This window comes from Lithobates pipiens, unplaced genomic scaffold, assembly GCF_037356315.1.
Source record: "Lithobates pipiens isolate NorthernLeopardFrog02 unplaced genomic scaffold, aLitPip1_a1.2 Scaffold_18, whole genome shotgun sequence".
Taxonomy (NCBI): Eukaryota; Metazoa; Chordata; class Amphibia; order Anura; family Ranidae; genus Lithobates; species Lithobates pipiens.
In genome coordinates this window covers 460,786,150-460,797,539 of record NW_027507758.1, presented here as the reverse complement: position 1 = coordinate 460,797,539, position 11,390 = coordinate 460,786,150, and the positions used below count along the sequence as shown (strand labels likewise).

At 46.2% G+C, this 11,390-nt stretch overlaps 1 protein-coding gene across 1 annotated transcript in view; it reads left to right on the top strand.

Moving 5' to 3' along the window:
* Nucleotides 1–411: 411 nt before the first annotated feature.
* The window catches only part of WWTR1 (WW domain containing transcription regulator 1), a 147,472-nt gene continuing 136,493 nt past the window's right edge, over nt 412–11,390 (top strand). The window contains exons 1-2 of the mRNA XM_077488273.1: nt 412–641; nt 766–1,267. Coding sequence (XP_077344399.1) covers nt 858–1,267 — 410 coding nt within the window. The 5' untranslated portion in view covers nt 412–641; nt 766–857. The remainder of the gene's footprint in view (nt 642–765; nt 1,268–11,390) is intronic.

The window sequence follows — 11,390 nt, the reverse complement described above, 5'->3', positions numbered from 1 at the left end:
AAATTGGCCCTAGTATGTGTATGTATGAATGTGAGTTTAATGGCAGCGCACCCAAAAACACGTGTAAAACCTTACTGCATTGATGTGAACTTAGAGAAAATAGAATTCTGTCCTTCCAAGGGCAGATTAGGTACTCTGAAGGTATGTAAATGCATGTAAACATGTATAAATACACATAAAGGCAAGTAGATCTAACTTGATCTAAGAAGCATTAAGTGTTTTTATACTTTTTAGATAATTTCTTCTAAATGCATGAGGCTAGCGGTGCTCTCTCTCTTTTCCTGTAATGACAGAGAGCTGCCTGTGTTTTGCTTTGGGAAAGTGATCAGCAGGCAGAATCCAGCACGTTTCCCCCCACACTTGTAACCAGAACTGGAGGTGGGAGTGAAGGCCTCAGGCTCTCGTCCTCTAAGGTAAAGTCCCGGTCTGGGGGAGGAGGTTGAGCAGCGCAGAGCACTGATTGCAGCTCATACATTATTCAGATGAAGGGGAAAAAAAAGTTTCTTCGCAGAGACGCCTCTCCCTGTCCTGTGAGTTGACATTTTCTTACTTTGTTGGGGACATCCAGCAGATCCTCAAGTCCCAGCAGAAGAACTAGAGGCTGGATTGGCCATTTCTTAGTTCAGTGGAGGCTGATTCAGGTCCCTGAGAAGAGACCTCACAATGCTTCTCTACTTTACTGAAACTTTCAGCACATTCTAACTGTCCCTGCTGAAAGTTTCTGCACTTCTCTGGGATCTGTGACTTCCCATCTCCTTACTTTAGGAAATCTAGGCCGCCACTTCCTCTCCGGTGTGGCAGAAGTGTGGAAGTTCCAGGAATCGGCAGCATCTATCAGAGTTGGAGGTTCTGCCAGGATGAACCAGAATCCAGGTCTCCCTCCACCGGGACAGCAAGTCATCCATGTCACCCAGGACCTGGACACGGACTTGGAGAACCTCTTCAACTCCGTCATGAACCCGAAGCCGAACTCTTGGAGGAAGAAGATCCTGCCGGAGTCGTTTTTCCAGGAGCCGGATTCAGGGACCCACTCCAGGCAGTCTAGCACGGACTCCGGTAGCCATCCCCCCAGGCTGGGGATCCAGCATGTCCGATCCCATTCGTCTCCGGCTTCCTTGCAGATAGGTGCTGGTTCCGGAACCATTCCCAGTCCAGCCCAGCAGCACGCTCACTTGCGCCAGCAGTCCTACGATGTGACAGATGAACTGTCCCTGCCACCCGGCTGGGAGATGGCATTCACCCCCACCGGCCAGAGGTATTTCCTCAAGTAAGTGGCCTTCGGAGGTTATAACCAACCTTGTAGAAAATTTGTGCTAACTTTTATCTAAGACGTTCTGCTTAAACTTTTATCTTAGACTTTGCCCTGTGTTAATAATGTCCATCTAAGCAGTGGTAGGCAACCTCAGAACTCCAGCTGTGGTGAAACTACAATTCCCATCATGGCTCTGTCTCTGGGAGTCATGCTAGGAGCTGTCAAGCATCTCGCAATGCTTGATGGGAATTGCAGTTCCATAACAGCATGAGTGGCGAGGTTGCCTACCCCTGTTAGAGGAAAAGAATGCATTAACCCTTTCCCATCCAGGGCCCTGCTAAGGAATGCTGTCAGAGGATTATGCAATCCTGTGTCCTAAAGTGAGGGGGGGTTGCCAATGCTTTTGTCCAATGTAAACAGTTTTTCTGTAACTAGAAGACACTGCACTTTTCGAAGGCTTGGACGGTTGTTTTCATAACCGTATATTCACATTGGTTAAATTGTATTTTTATCTAAGTATCTAAACCCAAGCACAATAATGTGATATATTGCAGCTTAACGTTCCTTAGATATGGTGGTTCCATTTGTTTTCTTTATTCAAGCTTTTTTTTTTTTTTTATATTCACCTGGTGATCCTGCCAGTAATACTTTTCTGCCTTAGCCTACATTCTCACTTCCACTTTCAGGAACGCACACAAAATGGCACATTTTTGCAGACATTTGTAAAACGTGCGAAAAGCACATGTTCCGAAACACGTGGTTAAAAACATACAAAGATCAATGCTCAAAAAGTGATTAACCTACCTTGCAATGCTTGTCACGCATAAGGCAGCCCATTGAAATGAATGGGATGCCCTATGCGTGTGCTGCAAAAACACGCAACAAAGTGCATATGCGCGGCTCAATCTTGCACGCATTGACAACACGCTACATGTGAATGCAGGTTTAGGGTGACAATGTTCCCTCATTGTTGTGTACCTATGCGGAAGCAGCATTGTCACCTTAGAATAGGAAGTGTGTTACTTGTTGATCCTGCCAGTAACACACTTCTTGTACTAGAGTGACGATGCTTGCCCACTATGGGGAAGCACCCTATGACCTTACCCTAGGTTATTATGAGGAAGCACCCTAGGATAGAAAGTATGTTAATAATACAGAACACCTCCCCTTCTCCCTATTTCTATAACATGGAAGGAAGTGTTCTGCAGTCCCAACACACTTCCTGTTAACATTATTTTAGATAACAGTGCTGAGTGCACAAGACTCGGAGCAACCCGAGTTTCTGGCAGGATCAACAGTTTTATTTGTGTGTGTGTGGTTTTAAGTGGAACAGTATATGGTTAATTAGTGTAATCCTTTAAAGCTATATCCACACAATGCAGGTAACATGCACATAACCCAGGTATGTCCGTTTTTATTTGTACCGTTTAGCTATGCAGACTGTCTTATGGATTGCTTCTATCAACTTTGAATTACACATTCATACATTTCATGTTGTCTCCATACTTCTACAGAATTAATGTTATGAATTTAATTGTAAAATTCTACAATATTGTATAGCCATAGACATATGAAATTGCTATGCAAGACTGTGACCATGTTTCAGAAAATCAACCATCTAACAGAACTGAACCTTTAAAAAAATTAGGACTGGTTTGTCGAAGGTTGAGAAGATACAAACATGAGTAGTTTGCTAGGAGGAGGACCTAGGAGGAGAAAGCACAGTGACAGAAGAATGAGCTCATCAGTCTGCTGCTTCTCCTTTCACTCTCAAATCACAGGCCACGGATGGACAAAACTTGTAAATGAAAGGTTGTGTTTTCCGGGAACATGCGTAAAGTTGTACACTTTCCCACAATGCACAAAAAGTTGCTCTGGTCCATTCACATGATCTCTCCTGGATTGCTGATGTCATCAATAGGCTTACTATGGCCCAACCATTCTTGGTGCTCCTTCACCTGGATCACCTGGCTGGACCAGAATGGCCTGAAAATTGGCAAGTCAATACATCTTTCTTACACAGGTTAGTTAGCATAGTTGTTAAGAAGGAGTAGGGGACAGCTTTAAGGCTAGTTAGGTGCAAACTGGAATTCCACTTTAAAGCGGTAGTAAAGTCTGCTTTTTAAATTAAACCTACCTGAACAGTAAATAGCTCACAAACGTGCACCATGTAGGAGATATTTACTTTAGAAATAGCTGGTGACGTCACCGGTGCATGCGCACTAAAGCTGGTCATACGTTATACAATTTTCTTATTCAATTTCCTTTAGATTAAGGCCCCTTTTTACATGATAAGCCCGCTCAGATCCACCTGTCCGTTTTTCAGGCAGGCCACCTATTGACCCCTATGGGCAGGAGGATGTCAGCAGAGATGTGTCCGCTGACACCCGTCTGCCATCCGATCCGCTCAAAACAGACGTATGACTATACATTCGCCATCTGTCTGTAGGATTAGATGGGATGTGATATAAATGGACATGCTCTATAGAAATCAGGGGGGTAGATGAGCAGAGATGGACAGTGAGCAGAGATGGACCTGTCATCCACCGGCTCAGCGGAGATCAACAGAGCAATCTTTCGCTGAGCTGGTGGAGTCCGCTGAGCGGATCCGCCCCGTGTGAAAGGGGCCTTACCTTCAACTACAGTATGTAGTGCAAGGGCCTACCTGATTGTATACAAATGGAAAGTGTTTAGGTTTGACCCCATATTAAATGAAAACAGTATAATGTATTGCCAGCCTTAGGGTTAGCCAGGAAAGAAATTCACACAATTCCCCTATAAACACAGACGGTGTTGACAGGGGAATCCCTCCTGCCGAGCAATTGACAGGTGATTCTTATTATGAAGACAGTGATTATCACTAGCGGTTATAGCAGCTACTTGCGATAATCACAAGCGCACCCAGCGGGCTGGTTGTACCCAAGTTGATCGATCAACTTATTACATTCAGCCTGCTCATTAAAGGTTGAAATATTGGCTGTCTCCTGCTGAACCGGCCAAGATTCTAAACCGTGTATGGCCAGCCTAAGTCTTGCTTGAGGTGATTGTAGCTGTATTAGTACACTTGCAACAAAAACAATGGAGTACTTTCCCTGATATGTTTTCATTTGCACTAACATCCACATTTTTAGGACAAGCTATCAGGGTGTACAGTTTACCCCCTTTGAACTCTCTATGGCCTGTGTCTTGCCGAGAAAGTTCCCCCGACGGATAAGGACCCCCCTGTACTGCACATGCGCTACGCTTGCGCAGTACGAATGGCTACTGAGCCACCGAAAATAGCGAAAGCTGAACACAGTGAGTCAGCTGTACACAGCGCCTGCGCACTACATTCTGCCCTATGTCCAGGATCAAGCCCCACCATCCAAGTGGACATAAGTTAGAATAATAATATGCCCAGCACAGCGAGTGTGGCGAGTGGCTCTATTACAGGCGCCGTCTACAGCTGACTCACTGTGTTCAGCTTAGGCTATTTTCGGTGGCTCAGTTGTGGTTTGTACTGCGCAAGCGCTGCGCCTGCGCAGTACAGGGGGGTCCTTATCCGCCAGGGGGAGCTTTCTTAGTCTATTCAGGGTGCCACCGATCCAGAGCTCTGTGCTGCAGTCATGACTTCTGTGCTCATGCAAGGGAGTGACATTACAGCCGCTCGTCCATTCAAACGGCTGCAGCCCACAAACCCCGAAGGAAGACTGACTGAGGATGGAAGCCGCTGGAGGGCTTTGGTTTAAGTAAGTCTGTCATAATGTGTTAACATGCGATGCACATTAAGACATTATCCTGCTCGGCCCCATATATATATATATTTTTTTTTTTTACAGGAATTTTATTTTCCTAGCATAATTTCCTGGTGTTTTTCCATGCCTGGGGAGCCACAGTGCCATGTACATTCTACCATACAAGTGAATGACTGTATGTGGCCATTCTCTTGTAAACGCCAACGCTTCTTTTCATTGATGTTTACAAGCGCATGCGTGTCCAGTGTATTTTTCTAAATGAGTTTGGAAAATACAACAGATGCGAATGTGTGGGTAAACGCTAGTGCAAACAAAATGCATTGGTGTGTATGTAAATGTGACTGCATACAGCCATTCACTTGTATGGCAGGCTGTACATACAGCTTCTCGGGCACGGGAAAACACTATGAAATTACTCTAGGCATATTGAGATGTCTGTAAAATATCTGTGTGAATGAAACCTTAAGGTTTAGTGGGTAAAATGTCATTCTAAAAAATTTGGCCAAAGAATTTTTGGGTTCTCCATGTGACAAAGTAAACCAGCACCTGTTGTGTTCTGAGAACTAGATGCTGTTGGCCTACACCAATAGATTACTGGAAGTGGGCAGGGAGATCTGCAGGCAATGCCAATCTGTCTAGACCCAAGTCTAAATGCTTATAGTATAATGCTCCACTGAGGATTAGGAGTTCCCATTATCCAATACTGACTTAGTAATAGTAACAAATATTACAAGACCTGTCTGCTCAAATATAACACCGAGTGTGAGCGATGATGAAGAGATAACAGAAGAAAAAGGAGGAACCATACATATGAGGGCTAGGGGCCCATCTGAAGTCATATGTGTAATGTAAAAAGGGTTGATGTGATTGGAATGTCTGCTGTCCATCCTATTTTCAGGTATCTGTCCTCAAAATCAAACTTTATTACTTACATTACTGTTTCCATAAAGCCACCATGTTTGATTTAGGAAACTTTTAGCCTGTAATTTATATATTTCAAAACTATAGTATAGGTCTGTAATGGGTTTTTGCTATGAAGCTAAATACATGAGAGGAATACATACACTGCCAATATACCATACTTGTAAACCTTGTAAAACCTAAAAAGGGTCAGCGGACCCCATTGAGTACGTCCGAATGGACGAAACGAGCAAGTACAGTGTCTAGTTCTGACATCACGCTGCTGCATGATTCCGGGTCAGAAGCAGCTCTCACTGTGTTGCGATTCAGTTTGGCTTTCTCCTGCAATATCCTGCTTTGTTTATTTTCTATAATATTTGCCCTGCTTTTATCAATAAAGATTTTAAATGCTACACCATGATGGGCTCTTTGCTCACTCCATGGGGGGCTATGGGTTTTAACAAGATTGCTTCCTGCCTTTGATGGAAGAGGTGACCCCTCGGGAGTGGAGATGCATATGCACAAGGGAGGCTTGTGACCTGGCAGGAGGGATTCCCACATCAACACTGTTTGTGTTGATGTGGGAATCGAGCAAATGTATTTCCTGCAACCTGTGATTGAAGGATAGAAACTCGCTCTGTGTATGGCCGGCCTCAAGCTGAACCAGATGTGGTAAACCGATCTTCCTGGCTGTGCAGTCTGACAAGGTGTGTTAATCAATATTTACTGCTGATAACGAGAACTTGTACCCTGTTTCCCCGAAAATAAAACCTAGCGTCATTGCCAGTGATGGCTGCAATATAAGCCCTACCCCCCAAATAAGCCTTACCATGTTTCCCCGAAAATAAGCCCTACCCTGAAAATAAGACCTACAAGGACTTTAACTTGGGCTTATTTGGGTGGTAGGGCTTATATTGCAGTCATCACCGACAGTCAGGCTAGGTCTTATTTTCGGGGAAACAGGGTAGGGAGGTATGGTGAAAGATGCTGCACTAGAAGTTTACTTTATTTTATACTACACCGCAAAGGGGATTTGTGATGGCTTCTTTGTAACACTTTAGCTGCAGAAAAAGAAAAAAAATTGAAATACAACAATGGGGTTGCAAATGATAACCCAATCATATTTAAAGAGAAACTTTACCTGGCTATCCGAAAATAAGTCATCAGCTACAAAAACTTTTTGATCATTCACAGTCAGCCACCTGCTGAAGCAATGATGCACATGTTTCAAGACTGGTTGACTTTGCGAAGGATGTCCTTAAGCCTCCCGGGATTTGTGTGCCATGATATCCCCAGGAGGCGACTGGCGCCTGAGAGCTACATCACCCTCACTTGAGAAAGCAAAGAGGAAGTGGAAGTGAGCACCACCAAAAAGTTCCTTGTTTCCCCCAAAAGTTTTATTTCAATGTCCTGAGGACTGATAAACCATTGGCTGCACTATTACCAGTTTATAGGAGCAGTAAGGCCCCATCTGTTTATGGGCATACAACAAAATCAGAGGTGTAGATGAACGGTTTCAGCTGCATATACCCACATACAGTTGTATCTGTAATTCATTTGTACAGGCGGCTATACACAACACCTGTGGCTCCTGGGTGCCACAAATATACAGTACCTGTATTTGACACCATATGCCTCAATGTGCTTGGGCCTTTACACTCAACAAGTATTTGTTATGTCTCAAATAGATCACAATGCTCCCTTTGGCTGGTGACATTTAGTTTGGCTCTCCTGCAGGCAGAGGAGCATGGGTTTTAATTTTGTTTAGAAGGCTGTGCAGTCCTTCAAAGGCTGTGGCTCTATTACCTCCAGACTGGGGGGCTCCCTCAAAGGTCCCCGACAGCCTAGCACTCCATCTCCCGGCTCTGAACAACTCTAACTCCTCCCCAGCTGGGCTGACCCTGAGTATTTAAGGAGGCCTGCCCCCTGCCAATCCAGGTTGGGGATGGGTCAGGGCTCCTCAGAATACTCCAGGCAGCTCCACCTCTCCTCTCCTCCTCTCTTTCCAGAACCTTCTGGAAAGAAGAGAGAGGTCCCAGTGATGCTGCGTGTGAGTCACCAGCTGCTATCCTGAGCCACTCCCAGCCCAGACCAAATAAAAAAAAAACAGGCGTGGCTGCCATCCAGGCCTGCCTACATTTACCTAACCTACAAAAAATGCTGCTCTAGCACCTACTTACCTAGAGGATCATGCCTGTTGTTAGTGCATGGGTAACGGGTGACAGTCGACTAGGGCTGCCACCTGTCCAGGATTCACCCAGACAGTCCAGGTTTTGAATCGTGTGTCTGGGCTTTAGTTCTCGTGAAATCTCTACACATTATTTAGACTGGGCTGTGGCTCCCGAAGTAACCAAGATAGTCACACACAAATCTGTTGCCACCTAGGAGCTGCGGGTGGCTGTCTGGGAGCAGTTTCAGCATCACTGGGGGGCAGGGTGATGATGTCAGCAAAAGCAATTTGTCCACACCCACATTTTGCTGAGGAACGCTATGCGCACCGCATTACTACTCTCCTTGGGGCACCCAAAGTGTTCGGGTTTGGCTTGAAGAAAAGGTGGCAACCCTACACCCGACTTGGTGCAACTCCCTAGAAGGTGGGAAACCGCACACTGCTCCATCCAGCATTGCCTGAGCCAACTTGTGACACACCGCTTCTCCCACCCCTCTCTCCCTGCCTGTGTGCTGCATCTGTGAAGAGGAAAAAGGGATGGGAAGATTAAACAAGCAGCTGACAGCCACAATAAAGCTGCTGAATGTGAGCCCCTCGTGGACGATCCAAGCGAGTGAGCTGAGCACTGTCACTGACCAGACATTGACCCCTCTCTCTGCCCCCCCCATTCCTGCCCCCCCTCTCTGTTTCTCTGCCCCACTCCCCCTCTCTCCCTGCCCCCCCTCTTTGTCTCCCTCTCTCTGACCCCCATACCCCCTCTCTCTGCCCCCTCCCTCTCTCTCTCTCTCTCCCTGTCCCCCTTCTCTCTGCCCCCATCCTACCTCTCTCTGCCCCCCTCCCTGTCAGCGTTTATCTGCCCCCCCTTCTCTCCCTGTCCTCCCTCTCTCTGCCCCCTCTCTCTCTCCCTGTCCCGCTCTCTCTCTACCTCCCCATCTTCCCTCTCTCTGCCCCCCTCCCTGTCCCCGTTTATCTGCCCCCCCTCTTCTCTCCCTGTCCGCCCTCTCTCTGCCCCCCTCTCTCTCTCTTTCCCTGTCCTCCCTCTCTTTTCCTCCCTCTCTCTGTCCCCCATCCCCCTCTCTCTCTCTCTGCTCCCCTCCCTGTCTTCATTTATCTGCCCCCCCTCTTCTCTCCCTGTCCCCCCTCCCTCACCCCTCACTCTTTCTGGCAGCAGGCGATCCTGGCAAGTGATGCATTGCATCTGGTGACAGGCGAAGGTGGTAAGTGACACACTGCATCTGGTGGCAAGTGACATGCTGCATCTGGTGGCAGGTGGTGGTGGCAAGTGATACACTGCATCTGGTGGCAGGCAGTGGTGGCAAGTGACATGCTGCATCTGGTGGCAGGCGATGGTGGAAAGTGACACGCTGCATCTGGTGGCAGGCGATGGTGGAAAGTGACATGCTGCATCTGGTAGCAGGCGGTGGTGGCAAGTGACATGGTGCATCTGGTGGCAGGCGATGGTAGAAAGTGACACGCTGTATCTGGTGGCAGGCGATGGTGGAAAGTGACACGCTGCATCTGGTGGCAAGTGACAAGCTTAGGGTTTCCACTGATTCTGCACTATGGTGAGTTGAACAATTTCATTATATATTACAATGTAGTGATAGAAATAATGTGATTTGTTCACCCTGACACCATATCAAGCATGGTGTTGTGCGAACACTAGCCATTCACCCGACAAATCATCCCCACCGCTGAATTCAGAAACGAGACATCCTGGGCACAAAAATATGCAGCGTGTTTGCGCAGTACAACCAAGTGCATGAAGTCATCTCAGGATCTTTCTGTCTGTCTCTGTTAGCCAGATCCTGCATAGAACCTCAATAAACTATTATGTTTGCGTGCAAGAGGCCTAAGGTCTCAAGGCCTGTTTTCACCAGAACGGGGTGCAGGAAACCCTCATTCTGTGTGCACAGCGTTCGAAACACACTGCAGGGGGTGTCAATGTTAAGTTGATGACACCCCTACCGCAGGTCTAACTGCGTTTGCCTGCACCAGATCGCATGGTACAGAAGTACTATGTGATCTGATTGCTGTACGCATTTTAAAGTAGTGCATGCACTACTTTTGCTGCGGTCCATTGCGATTCAGTCTATTGAAAATGAATGGACTCAAATTGCATCGCACGGAACTGCATGTGAATCGCACAGGAACATGATGTGTGAACCAGCCCTCATTCACATGGGCGACCAGCCTGTGCAGCTTAGAGAGCCGATTGTTTTGAAAAAGTCCGGCCGCACATAAAAAACCACTGATGTTGTAAATGCTTGAATAAAACGCACAATCACAAGCTACAGCAGAGGAATACAGAAAACAGCTAGTGTGATTAAACACTGATGTTAGCTGTTTGCTGTATTCCTTTGCTGTAGCTTGTTGTTGTGTGTTTTTTTTTCAAGCATCTACAATAAAAGTGATTTTAGTTATGCGGCCGTCTACCATTTTTACCTTTCCTGGGAAACCATTGTGCTAGCACTGAGTGGAGCGCAGGCTGCCCAGATAAAGTGAATGGTCACACCAGTGCGACTTGTCATGCGATTTAACAGTTTTGAATCGCATGACACGTTGCACCCCATTGCCGGTAATGAAACCGCTCATATCGCCATGACTTGCAGCGATTATGAAAAAGGTTCCTGCACTACTTTTTACGGATTACATTGCGACTTGTGGGGCTTATGCCTAGTACACACTATGAGATCGAATTATCATCTTTTTTTTTTTTTTTTTTGCATGCTAGAAAATGAAGAGTTTACTAAAGGTACGAAAATTCTCGTACGACAGAATGAAAATTTGGAAATTATATAATGGTGGAGATTTATGCCGTGTACACTACACATGATCGGAATTCTCGGCGGAAAAAGCTCTGATGGTTTTCCCAATGGAATTCCAACGGAATTCGGCTCAAGCTGTCTTGCCTACACACGGTCACATCAAATTCTGATCATTTATAACGCGGTGACGTACAACACGTACAACGTGACTAGAAAAAGGAAGTTCAATAGCCAGTAGCCAATAGCTTCTGTCTCGTAGTTGAAGCTGAGCATGCGTGATTTTTGGCGTGTCAGAATGGCATACACACGAACGGAATTTCCGATAGAAAGTTTTTCCGTCGGGAAAATTGAGAACATGCTATCAATTTTTGGCTGGCGGAAATTCGGACAGCTAAATTCCGATGGAGCATACACACGGTCGCATTTTCCGATGAAAAGCTCTCATCTGTCTTTTTCTGGCCGGAATTTCGATCGTGTGTACGCGGCATTACTAAAACTGAAGCACCCAGAACATGGTGCAGCTGTGCATGGTAGCCAATCAGCTTAAAGTTCAGCTTGTTTATTTA